General features: G+C 44.3%; 1 protein-coding gene across 1 annotated transcript; it reads right to left on the reverse strand.

The window, feature by feature from the left end:
- Window positions 1-531: 531 nt before the first annotated feature.
- mex3a (mex-3 RNA binding family member A) lies at window positions 532-14,115 on the reverse strand. Its single transcript, XM_086153563.1, has 2 exons — window positions 13,104-14,115; window positions 532-9,854 (listed from the first exon to the last, which is right to left on the reverse strand). Exons 1-2 carry the CDS (start codon window positions 13,924-13,926, stop codon window positions 8,707-8,709), a joined length of 1,971 nt encoding a protein of 656 aa, XP_086009689.1. The 5' UTR covers window positions 13,927-14,115; the 3' UTR covers window positions 532-8,706.
- Between the last annotated feature and the right edge of the window lie 3,078 nt (window positions 14,116-17,193).

A 17,193-nucleotide genomic window follows, 5' to 3' on the forward strand; every position in this document is an offset into this window, starting at 1 on the left:
TTTTTATAAATTTCTTTTTTTTTTTTTATTATTATTTTCAACCCATGTTAAGGTCATTTTATAGAAATGCTCTTTTATGTTTTGGATTCAGCACATTATTTATTTTATTTTATTGACTTGCTACTTAGGTACATATTTTAGCTTGGTGATGCATATCTTTTGACCAAGACCACAAAGCAGCTACTGTGACTTGGTACACCTCTCGATTAACTTCTTGTGAGGAAAATCGATGTTAAATATTTTTCCCGGGACAACATGAGGCTTTCCGGAACATTCTGGGATTTCTCTCTTTCATTGTCTTTGTCATGACTGAAGAGTTAATCACTGGTACTCCAGGGTTTTCAGGATGTGTGGAAACAAATGTTGCAAGTGTATGTGATTACGTGTATTTACTGGGAATAGGAGTGTGCCATGATTATAGTCTATTTGGATATTCAGTGTTTCCATAATACAAAAATTCTTTGTATTAAACATTTTGGCAAAGAACTCATGAGTTCAAACCATCAAACAAACACACGATTCGGTTCAATTGGAGATCATTTCATTTTTTGTTTTTATTAGAAACATTTACAATACATCTTGAATCTTGGAAAAATAACAAAGAACCAGAACTAACATGGCGCAGATACAATAATAATAAAAATGTCTCCAAAAAATGTAATTCACAAAAAAACATGTGCTATAAGAAATAAACCTGCAATATCACATGCCTTGTAAGGGGCATGGCACACTGTAACAGAGTTCAAAGACTTCCTTTTTTTTTTTCTTTTTTCTTTTCTTTTGTCCTTCCATCAATTTTGACGGTCAGCCACAGAGGGCCACATCGGTATCCCTCTTCCACTGTTCACAGAGAAACCAGAAACTAATGCCAGCTGATGCCGGCCCCAAAACTAATGCACTACGACCACTATTAGACCGGTATGAAACACCTCTACTGTGCTGGAAATATTGGAAACGCTACCAAAGACAAACTGTCAGACTGTATCGGCCTCTTCGGAAACACTTGCAAGTTTAATCAGCGAAGCACCACTTCAGTCCCCAATCCTGTAACATGCAGCTGAAAATTTGCCTTTTTGTGTGTGTTTTTTTTTTTTGTCAAGCTTTTTCATGTGTATGTAGTCTTACTTACTCAAACTTCAAGCTAATTCATATGAGGCGCAAACTCTTTGATCTGACAGCTAACTGAGAATACGAAAATCTTTTGATATGGGGACTGTAATGGTGTCTTTGCCTGCCGTCGAACTGTTGTCAAGTTTCCAAAGAGACTCCCAACTATGAAAATCTACAGAGGAGAAACAGTCCAGGTGTTAAGGGAAACACGAAGACCTGCACTATTTCTCCTGTCTAAGTGACCATACAACATACATGCAAACTAGTACAGTAATGAGTCTGTTGTGTGTATGTGTGTGCATCTAGTTACATAGATCTACTACACAGTGCCCTCTTATAGACGTCTCAGCTCCGTTTGCACTCTCCGCCTAATTAACACATTAGGGAAAGACTCTCATAAAGGCTTCCTCTAAGCTGATTATGATCTGTTGCGATCGATCACAAGCTGAGTAGTAGATGTAGAAAATGTATGAATGAAAGTGTACAAATTCTATGCGGTCCCCAAACCCTGTTTGTGTGTGTGTGGGGGGCGCAGCTGCCTCATTCATTCCAAGCATTACAGTCATGTAACATACGTATCATACGTTTGATAAGTAAAAGCAAGTTTAGATTACAGAGGAAATGAGTATGTGTTTCAGTCAGTAACATGGGGTTAGTTGGGAGGTGGGGGGGGTCATGGCAAGCAGCACTGCAGACAGAATGCTGATGCAGGAAAATATATAATTGAGGCACAAAATTGATGCTCTGTGACTAAAATATCTCCAAATTCTAAAAAATATTATATTACTTTCTGTAATTATTCCATTGTGACTGCACTGACGTTGGAGATGTGCGCGCCCGAAGTTAAAATTTAAGTTACAGTGAGCTCTCGTTCCATGTACTTTGACAAAAGTATTTGGAATAGACGAACGTACCGCAACTTTCATAAATAAAACTTCTAAACCTCTTTTCTCATTTTACGTATTTGTAGAAACTGACTGTGTTTAGAAATATATTAACTTCTTGTCATTTTAATTAAAAAACAAAATGTCTTGATTACTCATAAATATGTTGTTTCATTTTTTTTTTTTTTACTTTTCATAAATAACATCCAGATACTGACTTTTTTCCTCTGCTTTCTATGAAATAATAACCCATGTTAGCAAAATAGATTTGAGAAACTGTAATATGTTTTTTTTTATTCATTTTAAGTTACTTTATATAAAGGTATGCGGAAGAACTCAAATATAGTTGAAAACTTGTCGCAAATGCTTTTCAAAAAACAAACAAAAAACTTAAAGCTTACTTGTAAATTGACAAAACAATAAGCATAAGGAGTGCATTAAGTTGAGTGGTCTTTTTTTTGTTTTTCTTTTTACATTCAAATGCATTACTTGCTCAATGTGTGATTTAGACAGGTTGGTACAATTGCTTAAGTGCATCCATTGAAAATAAGGATTTCCTATCACTCCTTAAAAGGGATTCTACATAAATGCATAAAGTCCTTTTTCATATCAAGAGAAGAAAAACATCAAAAAGTTTCTACCATTACTATAATAGAAAGCTTAATACAATATTGTAAATAATACTAACAAGAAAATGAATCAAATGTCACTGTGAGTCACCCCACCCCTTTTGTCACAACACTGAAATAAAAATCAAACTGGGTGAGTTGGACAAATGAAACTTACACCTTAGCATATTCTGAAGAATTATAATTAAACTTTAATCAATTTTACTACACGGCAAATATATGATTTTTAAAACCGATGTTCACTTTAAGGTCTTAAAGCTCTTTATACACTTCAGGTATTAGGCTGATGAATTTGTAACTTTTTCAGATAAATCTTAACTACTGTACTATATTTGACTAACATGCAGTTGACAACTTAAGGATAAAGTTGATGGCTCGCCAAACAATGAAACCATAGTGACTGTTGTTCATGATTTACACTGCCGCCTTGTTTACACCAAAAAGTAGTCCCTTACTGTGAGTCTTCAAAATTAAGAACCATGCCTGAATTCTACATGTCAACACAATTCCGGCTTAGTCCTTTTTTTTTTCCCCCAGATTACTTGGCCAGTCCATTTTTTATCTCAAATTCTCAAGATCGCTCAGGCTTTTCAGAAAGATTGAAGGCATTATCGTTCCCAACAAGCTAACCGGGACAATAGAAAACGACCCAGGGGACCGTGCGAGTGCCAGGATGTGCTTCGAGCTGCTCTCTTTGGGGAGAAGGCAGTCTGTTACCGGCACCTCTGCTAGTATTAAACTAATCTTACAACACTGAAACATGATATGCTTTCATTTCACAGATATTGATTGAGTGGCCTCTAAGACTTCTGAGTAAACAATGTAATTCTGTCCATGAGATTATCTCCCAATAATCAACTAGCAGATCTTTAACACTAAAATCAAGTGATAATTTTGCGCATGTGGTCTTTGGCTATGTCTGACCTGTTTCTTAAAGAATCTAGATTAGTCGCTGCAACGCAAGTATTAAATAGAGCCATGAGGTGAGAAATATAACTATGAAAAGACAAGATATCTCAAGATATGCTAGAAGCAACATACCTGTCTCTGTATGTAAATTAACACAGACGTGTGAGAATTAAAGCGCCTTAAGTTAACTGCAGTTAACATGCAGCTGTCTGGTATACAAGGGCTGGGCGATGCATCGCAAATTGTGACTATCGCGATATTTGGGCTGATTTTCTGATACGGATATCATGATATACATCGAGAGAGAAAAATCACATTCTTGATGAGCTGAGTGACTCCAGCAGAAAGAGGAACAGTTCAGTTCCACTGCAGCTAAACGCTGCATTCACAAGCATGAAATCCAAAATGTCACATCACACCGATGATCAGTTTAGGAATGAGGAAATTAGGAGTATCAAAAAGAATGTTTTTGATCCAAGTCTTACACTCAAGTACCATATATGGTGTTTTTGTCCTCCTTGTTTACTCATTTCTAGCAGGTTTGCAGGTAATAATAAGCCCGATGTCTATGATTTGCTGAATTCAATGAAACTTGTTGGGGATATCGAGGTATTTTTTCCCCCCGATTCTGACTCTTTTCGAGAAAATTCCTTGTCGATTAGACGAAACGTATCCTTAAAAGGGACCAATTACATCCGAAGTTATTCGCAAACAGTGGATGAAAACGTTAAAATCATCCATCGCGATTTTCAATATAAAAAACAAACAAAGATATTCACTATTTATCGGTCCATCGCCCAGCCCTAACTCATCACTCCAAGTAATCTCCCTCCTCTGTTCTCAATCCTTCAAGTCTTCAGTCCGATGGATGTTAGTCTCCAGCTCTTGCTCTCTGACAAACAGGACAAACCTTCTGCTCTGGCTTTGTTTGCACTTCCCTCTCAGAGGAAATGCAATGTCACCACTTCAGCGCGGCTCCGAAACGCAAGTCCCGAAGTTTGTCTTGACCCACCCTGTGATCTGATTGAAATTCTACATAAAAATGAAGCGAATGACTAAGACCCTGATGAACGCAACAAGAACAATCACTTATCCTGAAAGTGTTACAAATTAACGATGTCTCTGTTTCCACACTGATGTAAATCCATAATGAATGGAGAGAAGATCCATGAGACAAATGGTATTATCCTAATAATCAAGGTCAATTTCTGAATAGGATAGTTAAACAACTCACTAAGCAGACTCCAGTTTATTGCTTTTCATCCTAATATACATAGAAACTGATTTACTCATAAGGGGGTTAGGTTATTACATATACAATTCCTCGGAGCTTTTATTTTTCGCCTGGATTTATACAGTAGCGGCTTTATAAAGGATATTCATTATTACAGTTTATAGTAGTGTCTGATTACTTTTTTATCTATATATTTGGATGAAATACTAAGTTACTCAGTTTAAATAATATTTTTTAAATGTATGGATCTATCTAATATACTATTATTGTCAAAAGAACCGTGGGACTCATATATAAAAGATTTACTCTCCCTAAAAACGCAAACATTTTTAATTCCTTATACTAGAACACTGACAATGACACTTTTCAATTTGTAAAAATAATCAAAACCTCACTTTAAGCAGGCCTTTGTCTGGATGTCTGTAACTGATACACATATTGTATTTACATAGATGCTCGGAGTGCTTTCCCATAAAATACAATATTCATAACTTAAACAGCGTCTTAACAGGGAGAATCTCCGACAAGCCCTCTCTTCCTCAAACCAGTGCAAAACTCAGTCAAGTCATCAGCAATGACTAAATGGATGAGGGGGTCTCCCAAATTACCTCTAGTACTAATATGAAGAATAAAAAGAACCATCACAATACCAAAAAAAAATGATAGGGAATCCTTATGTGCATGTCTTTCAAATCGTATGAAATATATTTCACCATCAGTGGTCGGTTTGGTATTAATCAAATGCGCGTTTTGTAATAAGGTGCTTCACTCTGGTTTTTTTTTTTTTTTGTTTTTAAGTAAAGTGTTTTTAAGAGCCTAATTTCCTGAATCCCTCTAATCTCCAACTGAGTTGTTTGATTCACATTCTTTTCTTCAGAAATAAGGTCTTTAAGTTTTTTTTTTAGGAGGGGTGGGGATGTTATCAAAAGGCCAACAATGCTACCTTGTTTGCCAGAATAATGGCTGTATATTAATAAAACAAAAAATTATTAAGGCAGAAATAAAAAACAAAAGTACTAAGTTCAAAGAACAGTGTCATACTGCCTTGAATTTGAAAGCTTAGGCCAAACCACTGTGCAATTTGTCCATCTATAAAAACCCTTTTTTTTTTTTTTTGTTCGTACAGTGCTTCCCCTGCAGTCCACGTGTATCGCGGGCTGCCCGTTTTCAGACATTTTTAAAGGATTGGCCTTTGCTTTCGAAGATTTTTTTTTTTTTTTTTGAGAGCGAAGCCGAGTTTAATTGTTCTCCGATGAACTACGAGAGAAGCTTGCTGAATCATCGTCACTTCCTGTGTCAACTCCGAACTTGCGGCAAGAACCGGAGTGATGATTAGAATTGAGATTTTTTTTTTTTTTTTTTTTTTAGAGCATACTTCTCTTTCTCCATCTGAAATGAATCCCCTTCCCCTTCATTTTTATTCAACAGCTTTAATCCCTACCCCGTCCATTCTCCTCTAGCCCTCTACAATCCCCTGGCTGGGGCCACGGCAGACGCAGAGGGTGTGTAATTTGATTCAGTGTGAGTGCTGGTTAAATGGGGCGTTTCCTCTGCTTTCCTGTCAATTACAATTGCGTGATTTCATTCTGGTAGCTCAAAGCGAGGGGGGGGGGGGGCTTCCATTGGCTGAAGCCCCAGTGTCCATAGTGAAGGGGCAGCTGCTGGATGTCCCATACAGTAGCAAGCTGACATAGGAGGCGGGGAGGGGGGGTTGCGGGTGAAAAGAGGTGGGGGCTTTGTGGAAACTTCGATCTGCTTTGCCGTCGCCACATCGTCGGGACCCTGTCCAAATTTCAGGGTATTGCTGTGTGTGTGGGGGGGGGGTTAATACAGTACCTCATGTGATCTCATCACATGATGGGTTTTCAGTACTTAGACGTAAGAACGACAGCTTTTTAACATCTGAAAGGGGCAAATTGTCTGACATTAACGCAGAAAAAAGGTAAGTGGTGCATCTCCCCGATATCTGGAGATAATTTATTCAGCTCTTAAGCCCACCCTAATTTCACAGGCACTGCCAAATTCAGCTAGTGTCTTTCAAATTTTGTGTGTGTGTGTGTGTGCGCGTGCGTACGAGAGCGAGTGAGCGTGCGTGTGTGTGTTTTGGGACAAAAGACGGACCCCCCCCGCCCCCCTTCCCCGGTGGGGCAAGCTCAAAGCGACAGAAAAGGAGAGGAATAAGGGGGACGAGGGAGTGGAAGGAGGGGGTACAATTCGCCCAGCTGCATCCAGTCCAGGCAGCCCCCTCTGTGCTTGGAGCAGCAGGGCGGGGCAGCAAGGGGGCTCACCGCGGGGCCGTCTCGCCCCTCACACAGCACCAAAGTCCCCCTGCACGGCCCGCACCTGGACCGGCTGATTTGCTTAATTATCAAAGAGCAGATCCGGGCCGTGTCCGAGCGCCCAGCGGCGCGCCGCGCCGCGCCCCGAACCCGAGCCCAGACAATGCACCCCTCTCTTGAGAGCCCTTCGCCAGAAACCGATCGAACCGTAAGCAGGGGTGGGGACGAAAAGGCCACTCCCAAAGAAAAAAGGGGAGAAAGAGGGAAAGCTAGAGGAGACCTCCGACTCAGGGTCGCAGCCGCAGTGCTCCGTGAAACACCTGCTCCTGTACAGCTTTGCTAATTACTGGGGAGGGGGGGACAGCAGGCCCCTTTCAGCTAAGACTGTTTTTTTTTTTTTTTTTTTTTTTTAGGGGGATGCGAATTTCACAGGTTCAACTATTTTAATCTGCTGATTCAGAAAACATCATACAGGCTCACTCTGCTTTTGTCTCAAGCTAATTCTCCTCCTTATTTACAGAGAAATACTAGTTGACTGGAGCGCTCGTTTTTTTTTGTTGTTGTTGTTTTTTTTTTTCGTCCCGTATCGTTCAGCGACTGTGGCCAAATGACCTCACGAGACAATAAAACGCGGTTAAGGTGGCTTTGAAACAAGTCCATCGGGGGGGGGGGGGGACAGATACCAAGAACTAGCCAACTGGATGAATTCCAAGGCTTTCGGCCTCACAAATTAAATCAGTGCTTTAAGCCAAACCAAGGAACCACATGCTTTTCAAGTGCCACGAGGAGCAGGCTTTACTGAGTCTTTTCAACAAACTGCAGTGACCGGAGGTGTAAGCAATGGCTACTGGGAGGGAAATTTACATTATGCAACCTTTATCTCGGAATAATTGTGCCCGTAATACGTAACCAATTAGTATAAATAAACAATGTAATGTCCGCTTCCTTCTTAAGCACGAGTCTGCTGTATAGGAATATAAGGTATAAGAATGACGTTTGCTTGTATAGAATATAGGCTGGATGATGTTTAGACTTCTACTAATCTATTCACATTTTCCCTCCTGTTAAAATTAACATGTACTGTTGACCAATTTTATCAACGCACAATCACAGTAAAACTGAAGAGGCTTATACGCCTCTCGAAATTTCTAGGTATGATTGACAATCCTGTTTTAAACCCAAGATGATTGTATGGTGCGGTGCATTTTAAATAATTACTTTTCCTTCAAATGACGACATTGACTTTCCATGTTAGTCAGGTGTAGATTGGGTACCTCGACAATCATCTTCTTCCTTCCATATAAACCCACTTCATGGTAAAATAAAAAATTTGAATAATAAAATGTTCACATTACTGTCTACCTCTGCCTACACTGTGATTCATGAATGAAAAACAGCAGCAGTCAAACAACTGAAAGGTACTATACTTCTCTTATAAACAAAACTTTTATAAAATATATATGCATATATATATAAAAGAAAAACTTAAAAATATTTCTTATACTTTTTAGTAAAGCAAGCAGTGCCTTCTAAAATATCTGCTTGATCGTTTTTAAATTTTCTGAAAAACAAAAATGTGTATTATAATAATCATAATAATAACAGTAAATAATTATTGAACAAACACTGACAAAACTAATGATAAAAACTGATGTGGTTCCTTAGGAGAATATTCGGATGGCCTGTGTGACCTGCGTGTGGCACACCGGGCACTCCGGGTGGTTGAGCTCACAAATTCGGATGGCACACTCCATGCAGAAGAGGTTATGGCCACAGGGCACCAAGGCAGCCGTCACTTTGCTCTCAAAGCAGGTCATACAGTCCCGCACGGTGGCCGGCGGCGAGTCTGGCACCGGCAGACGGCCGGGGAAACCCTCGCCGGCTGAGGTGGGCTCGCTGTGGGCGCGGCGGGCCTGGGCGTGAGGTGAACCGGCTACGGGCACAATGCTGGTGACTGAAGAGTTATTGGTGCTTCCGCCTCCGCAAGGTTCGGGTAAACCCGGGGAGAGTCTGGTCAGGGGCAGCGGGAGGCCGCCGAAGCTCTTGGAACGCTGCTGGGCGTAGAAGGCCACCTGTTTGGGGTAGTCGGGGTCGCCCCAGGTCTGGGTGCCCTCCGACCCGAAATAGGAGCAAGGTTTCTCTCCAGAGCCGGAGAAGTTGCTCTTGTTGTAGATTCCCCCTCCCTCGCTTCCTCCTCCGCCCCCGACCATGGCATCGGAGAAGTTCTGGCGGTAGCTGCTGGTCAGGGGCTTGCGCTGGCCCCCCTGCAGCCCCCACACCTGCTGTAGCCGGCTCTCCAGCCCGCCACTGCTGCCCGCCGGGCTGCTCCCGCCGTTCGGCCCCAGACAGTCGTTCTCGTTATTGTGGTCGTGCAGGCCTCCCGTTCTGAAAGCGATGTGCGCCTCGATCTCCTCCCGGGCCCGCTCGGCGTTGCTCGGCGATCCGGTGATTTCAAAGACCGGGTCGCGGTCCCGACTGGGAGTGACGATGTACGTGCAGGTTTGCTGCTGGATGCGTTTGATGGTGGAGCCTTTAGGCCCTACTACCAGCCCCACGACGCGGTATGGCACTCTCACCTGAATAGTCGTCTGCCCTGGTAGAGGCGTGGGCGGGGAGCCGCTAAAGGACACTCCTAGCTTGTTGCGAGATGCCCGAAGCATGGAGAAATGCTCGGCGGCCGAGATGATTTCACGGCGAGCCAATGCAACATCTTCCTTCCGGCCAGTGATTAAGAACACGGGCTCCTCTCCTCTGACCGGGGTTTTGATGTAGGTGTTGGTTTTGGCTCGAAGGGCTTTGATCTTGCAACCTGAAGACACACACACACACACACACACACGCACGCACGCACGCACACGCACGCACGCACGCGCAAAAACATGGAAAAATAAGTAACTATGATATGCTGAACCAATTTTGTGAAACACAGGTTAAGTGAAAAGGTTACACCAAATATGTGCCTGAGCTGAGAGAAACCATCGTAGGGAAGATTTGGTTTAATTGCTGTTTATGAGCGTTTTATTTTTGCAGACTTTACTGGCAAAAGATGCACAGAGGAATTGCCGTGATTAATGAGGTTTCCAGACACCAAAGCAAGGGTGTACTTATTTATGAGCTTTAAAACAGACGTACAACTCACTCAGGGAGAGCTACAAGGAGCGTGTAAAAGTACGAAGCCAGCATAGATATGTCTGCAGACATGCTACATCTGCAGTGTGTCGGCCACCTTCTGACCTCTCCTTGACCTTATGAGAAAAGACAGACAAGGCACAGATGCTTCATTTTTGGCCTTTTATTCCTCTTCATCTGCCCTGTTTTTGATCAGTTTACTCAGTTAATGTTACTGAATGACAAATTAAGTGGTATTGTAATGAAACAGAACAGCGAGTCTTTACGTCATTTTTCGAGGAGGGATGCCAGATATATTTAAAGCCGTGACAGGAAAAGATGCAGCGCTTCTGTTTATATCACAAGCATGCAGGGCCATTAAAAGGGTCTGTTTTCATTGAGAAATGAAGACAGCATCCCCATCCCAAAAGTCCAGCGTGCAAGCGTGTGTGTCTCGGCTGTATCTTGGACAACTTCTCAGTGAAGTCCAGCTGCTGCGCATCACACGGCACATAATTGCATTACCTATATAAAAGGCAGAGCATCAGGTATCAAACAGTTTAAAGACACTTTAAGTTAACAAGGATGTCTCCTTAATGCCGGTAAATAGGCCAATTTTATCCAGGAACACCGGCTTCTCGGGAATCGGCGGAAGGGACGGCAGGACGGCGATACTCAGCCTCGCTGCTGCTCGTACTCAAAATCTGAAAATACCCCATTTCGGGCCGTTTCCCACATGAAGCCCAAAGACGCAACCTTATGCCACGGCGTCATAGAGCGACGAACAAAATCCCACTCTCGGAGCACCCCGCACCTTTTAATTAGTCCGAGCGAATGCTTCAATTGAGGAATTATCTGTAAACAAAATAGGCAAAGATTAATTCGACGAGAATTTCAGGTCACTTGAGACGCTTATTTCCTCGCTGGTAAAAAAAAAAAAACAATGGTGTTGGACCAGCGTGCGATTCAAAGCAAAGCAACACTCGACATGGAGAGCGCCAGAGGAAAGACACGAAAAGCATCCTCGGGAATCAATGCCTGTGATTCTGACAGTAGTGAACAGTCATATCCAGCCCTTCCCTTTCACAACAGGATGCTCTGTTTGCCAGATTCACCAGGCAGCCGATGATGCGCGGTCCTGAGAGGAAGGGGGTGTGTGTGTGTAGTGCCAACTTACTAACTAACGAAGGGGCCCGGATCAAAAGCAGCTCAAATCCACCCCAATCAGCACTTCTTCTCGGTCAAGGCGAAAGAGCCCTCTCGCTCCTCTTGTGCTCGCTGGATCCACCCCTCGGCTATCTTCGGGTACCCCATTAAAATTCAAAACTTACACTTCAGAGTAAAGAACGGGAGCCGCAATGGGAGGGGAGGGTACTTAGCCACACCAGCTAAATCGCCATAGCAGAGCATGAAGGGTGGAGGAATAAACAAAAAAAAAAAAAATTAAAATTTAAAAAAATTGAAGCGATGTTAAACTGAACCGGTTTGTTTTTGTTTGCAAGATAACTTGCAGTTTTTTTCTCCCCCCCCCCTCCGTCCACTCGCGACTCCTCCCTCTCCTACCTCTGACAAACATGTAGTATTCAGAATGTGCAATGAAGTGGGGCTCAGGAGGAGCCCCTTGTGTTCAGCTCCAAGGCGTGACTCCCATTCAGCTTTTTAGATGCTACACTGCCCTCACCCATCACAAAGGGCGCAGCCACATAAACACCACAACCAAGCGAGAGGCCAGGGGACAACTTTCTCTCATTTCAAGTTATATTCCAGCTCTTTCACCTCTCTTGTTTAACTTGGATCCAGAGTCGGGGGCGGGGGGGAGAGGGGAAGGGTGTGCGCACACTTGACAAAGCTTTGCCTGCAAATAAGCACAATATTCTGTTTTTAAACATTCCCACCTGCCGGTGCAACTTCTCGCTGAGTCACCCTTTAAGACCATCCCGTGTGCCAAGCAGCAGCACTGTCTTCCTGCGCCCCTCCCCTCATCCCCAGACTTTCACACCTTTGTCTGACAGCTGCTGTCATTCAACTTGGGGGTGGGGGCTTTGTTCAAAAAAAAAAAAAAAAAAAAAAAAAAATCAACTGTAGGTATATTTGGGAAATGCTCCAAAGGACCAAGATTTGAACTTTCCCACTGGATGAAGAAGAAAAAAAAAAAAAAAAGACCGGGACCACGGTCGCCCCTATTGTCCAAATGTGTCACTGGGCCAGTGCGCAACATCAACAACAAGCGCACCCGATTTTGGAAGAGGGGATTCAACACCTTCCTCCTCCTCCCCCCTCCTTTTTTTTTGCAGGCGGAATCTGGAATTTTTGCTATTTTTTATTGTATTTTTCTAGATTTTTTTTTTTTTTTTTTGGATCGGCAAGCGTCTCACAGCGGCGAGCAGTTGTGTTTTCAGGAGCAGCACGTTGCCTTTTGAACAGTCTGGCGCGTCTCAGACGACAAAGGAAGCAAGTGCTCTCCCTGCTCCAGTGTGTGTGTGTGTGTGTGTGTGTGTGTGTGTGTGTGTGTGTGTGTGTGTCTGACATTGATGGCGTGGATGTAGAATAATTCGCACAGGAGGGGAGCAGGGCTCTCTCTCCTGCCTCTTTGGTCTTAAAAAAATAAATTAATAAATAGATAATAAATTAAATATATCACTCACCGAAAAGGCTAAATAAACACAAAGCGGGTGTCTTGAACGTATCCGTGTAATAATCACGACGAGCACATGAGAACTTGCAACATTGAGGCAGAAAAAAGTGGGAGGCTGATATCTCGGGGGAGTACAAAAACACACACACACACACACACACACATACCACTCCCTTTTCTTTGTCAAATAACACCAGGTAACAGTTAGAGAACAAAAAAAAAAGAAAAGCACGCGGAGAACCACCGCGGGTTAGTGCGTTAAAAAAAAAAAACCCGCAAGTTTGGAGGGAAATAATGTGCAAGGCAGCGGTTTACCTTGTCTCCCCACTATTTCGGCCACATGTTCGGAGCTGGGCACCGGGACGCATTCTGTTATGTTGCAGCCTCGTCCCTTCGTCTCACTTGAGGAGCTCTCGTACAGGGCACACAACTTGCTCTTCCCTTGCAGGATCGCGGTGTCTCCTCCGCCCCCGACGCTATTCGTGTGGTTGTGGTGGTTGTTGTTATTATTACTCCGATCCTGTACTCCTGTCGTCGGGGCTCCGCCGCCGCCGTCCTCGCCTTCGCCGAGCCCCAGCAGAGACAACTGGCCCAGCGCGACCCTCAGGGCGCGGGAGTCGTCTTCCTCCTCGTCGGGCGGCACCAGGAGACCCTCGCCTCCGAAGCCGGAGCCGGCCAGATCCCCGCCGTAGCCCCCATTTTTCTCCATGATCCCTGCTAGAACCAGCAGGCTAGGCATGGCTAACAAAAGAGTGTGTGAGACAAAGACAGGGGAAAGAGACTGGAGAAACAGCACCCGTGCCGCCTCCTCCTCCTCCTTCCAATCCTCCCCCCCCCCCTTTGCGCTAGTAGTCCCTCCCACAGACCGGCCCCCCTTCTCTCTCCCAACCGCCAGACTCTCGGTACAGTAGTCTCTCTCCGCGCTGGAGGCGAACGGGACACAAGGCCCGTCTGCACGATAGATGGGGAGGGGGGGGGGCCGGCCGAAAGAATCGCTCCACCCAGTCTGGTTTACACGGCTCCCCTCCTCGCCGAGACAAAAAAAAAAAAAAAAAAAAAAAAACCCGAGCCGCCCTCCTGTTGTACCATTCCGTCTCAGGTTCCCTGAGCTTGTGGCACGTCGCGTCCAAAACCGCATCCCAAAAAGAAAAGAAGAAGAAGAAGAAAAAGAAGAAGAAGAAGAAGAAGAAACATCCCCTCCCTTCCACCACCACCACCTCTTTTGTTCACGGCCCCACGGAGCGCGCTATTTTGTGTGTATGCGTGTGTGTGTGTGTGTGTATATATATATGTGTGTGTGTGTGCGCTACTTATGTAAGAATATGCATCCGGGATGTAAACAGTGTGCGTGTGGAGACGGTGCCAGCGCGGTGCGCACATGGTCCTCTCATGATGCCGCCGCCGCCGCCGCTGCCGAAAAGATGATGTCAACTCCATCTCTTCTCACTGATTAAAACCAGCAGCTCCTGTATTTTTTTTTTTTTTTTTTTAGGAGGAGGGTCGTGGACTATCCGGCATCAAGCTAAAAGGAGTTGGTGACATTTTTTTTTTTTTTTTTTTTTTAAAGGGGATGATGGTTTTTTTTTGGGGGGGGGGGGAAGAGGGGTGATGGTGGTGGAGGGAGGGGGGTCCGCCCACCTCTATGTAGCCGCGCTTTGCGGCAGGTCACCGCGTTGTTGTCTCCAGCGCCGTTGCGCATGAGGATGTTATGTATATAGAGGGTGTCTGGGGTGGGGGTTGTGGAGGGTTGGGGGAGGCGGCTGCACACCAGGAGGAGAGAAAGGGAGTTGTCAGACACGCGTTGCAGACCCTATGCAGCGCGCCAACACCAGAAAAGCCCCCCGCACATTGAAGGAAAAAAAAAGGGGGGTTTTGCAGCAGCACCGGTGAACAAAGAACCGCGCCGTTGGTTTTTTTTTTTTCTTTCTTTTTTTTTTTTTTTTGCGTTGCTTCAGACTCCCCAAGATGTCCTCGACAGAAACCACGCCTGACGGCATGTTTTCAGTGCAACACAAAGACTCAAACTGAAGTTATGGTAATAATACCAGTAAATATCAGGTTGCAGTAAATCCACTCTGTCTCCACTTTACACGTATGGATTTCGATTTGTTTTTGTTTAGAGCAAAGTACTTTCAATTTTTATTTTATTTTTTTTATCAAACCTGGAATTTTCCATTCAACTACAGTTGAAAAAACGACAGTAGATTCATATTTTTGATATCATTGGAACCCATTGCATTTGGTTCCAGACAATAAATGAAATAGCTAAAAGAAGCGAGGTGGAAATATTAGACCTGATCTTGCCTTTTTAGCTTTCTCAAAGTGAAGGTGAGCTTGTTGTTGTTGCCCCTGGTTCATCCCGGCGAAGGGAGAGACAAAACAAATCCTTCGGATGTTTACCCAAATAAAATATTACACGCTCCCCCGCTTCACTCGGCTATGCAAGAGTGTTAAATAACACCGGAGAACACTGGAGTTGGTTCAAACTGTCATAAATTGTTCTTAAATTAAATTTGTTACCGGCTGTGTTGCTTCCAGTGTGTGTTTTCGACCGCATCCATTAGTTTTCTATTCTCCATCTCACACGGTGTTTCCCCAGACTGTAACTGGGTTATAACTTTCACAATGAAAACAAAAACACACACAATCCCTCATTCAAGGTTGGTATGACAGATTGAGTGAGCCATGTGACTCCTGGAGAGATTCATTATGAATATTTTAGCATTTCGAGTGAGAACACCTTCTGCCTTTTAATAACACGTAGAAAGGAGCAACAGTATAATCACAAATTTCTAAACACCAGTGCGCCGAAAATAGAAATAGCATAAATGTTGTGATCAGACGGCGCTGGAAAAGATCGAGCAGGTGTATTTACATGCATAATCATAGTCTAGACGCGCTCTCTGGGTGCCAATCAGGATGGGGTGCGTTCCCCGAAGGACGTGCGTGTTGCAAATGAAAACTCTCAGGGAGACTCCTGGTATGAGGCCCGAATTAAACCCCCCTCCCCGCCTCCCGCTCCACCCCATAACGCGGATGAAAAACAGCAGCAGGAGGAGAGCGGGATGGCGTGATAGCTTGATGGACCAGCGGGTGGGCCCAGGGGGGTCTGCCCCCAATCCCCACCCCACCCACTGGAGAGGCCAGAGGATTGGGCAGGGCAAGCAGCGGTGCTCCGAGTATTCAGTGTCCAAGAGGTCGTCTGGCTCCATTAAAAGGGGCCCGCTGGGAGCGACAGACCCAATCAATAGCCGGCATGGATACGGGGTCGAGTTCCCCCCCCCCCCCCCCCCCATTTTCGCAAACATCCCTTCTGCCTTCATATGTGACTTTTTTTTTTTGGCGATTGGTAACGCCGTTGTGTCGTCACGTCACCTTTCGCGACCCCCCCCGGCTTCGGAGATCTCGGATCGTGAATGTAGCGCGCGTCGATCGCGGGGCCGATACGATCATTCATACTGTTATGAGTGTGTGAGTTACAGGATACTCACAAACCAAGTGAGGTCAGGTTACTCGCTCATTAAAAAAAAAACAAAACAAAGAAAAGAAACCCTCAATGATCTTGACCATCTGGCTGTCAAAGTTTCCCCTCTTGTCTTTTGTCCCCCGTTGAAAGGCGTCTTCGGGGTTTACTGTGCCGCAGAGGCGCACACAAATCTCTTTGTCCCAGAGCCCATGCAATATTGCTTTCACCTATGGACAGTATCTGTCTCTCAGAGACGACAGGCTTAATAGGCTGTAAAGACACGTCCAAGGGTCCCAAAAGGACATCCCTTTGACTTCCACGACCAGATGTCCTTTTCAAGACTTTTCTGTTGCCCCGCTGTCACATGAATGAGGCTTCTGCGAGCACAAAGGGACGTGTTGGCTAAGCACCACGTGCTGATGCCACAGTGAGCGGGCTCTCAGGGATGATGTAAGACTTCATGCAAATGATACCACGTTCATGCCCATAAGCTGCTGGGAGCTGCTAAGTCAATCAGCTGAACCAGCGAGACAGTGAACCCAGAGGCCACTTCGTCCACGTTGTATTAGTTCATGTAATTGAGAATATATCCTTTTTAATCGTCTGGGCTAATCATAGATAAATCCGTTTTGTTCTGTTTTTTTCAGGAAATATTTCAGGAACACAGTTTACTCAAAAAGGAAAATTTGGTCACAATCCGGTCTCCCTCATGCTGAGAGGCATTCGGATGAGGTTTCATGGCCTCTACTGGTGTTTTACAGGAAGACGGTCTCTGTTTCTTCCCAAAAAGCTAAATACACAGTGACAAATGCGTTCAAAGTGCGTTGAATCGCTGAAAGAATGGAATATTGTAAAATACCTTCATCCTGTTCTGGCGCAAAATGCCAAAGCTTCAGGGAGCAGGATGAAAAAAAAAAAAAACATAAGTTCGCTTATTTC

This window comes from Fistularia commersonii, chromosome 10 (genome assembly GCF_037954325.1).
Source record: "Fistularia commersonii isolate RoL2024-O1a breed Wild chromosome 10, RoL_Fcom_v1.0, whole genome shotgun sequence".
Classification (NCBI taxonomy): Eukaryota; Metazoa; Chordata; class Actinopteri; order Syngnathiformes; family Fistulariidae; genus Fistularia; species Fistularia commersonii.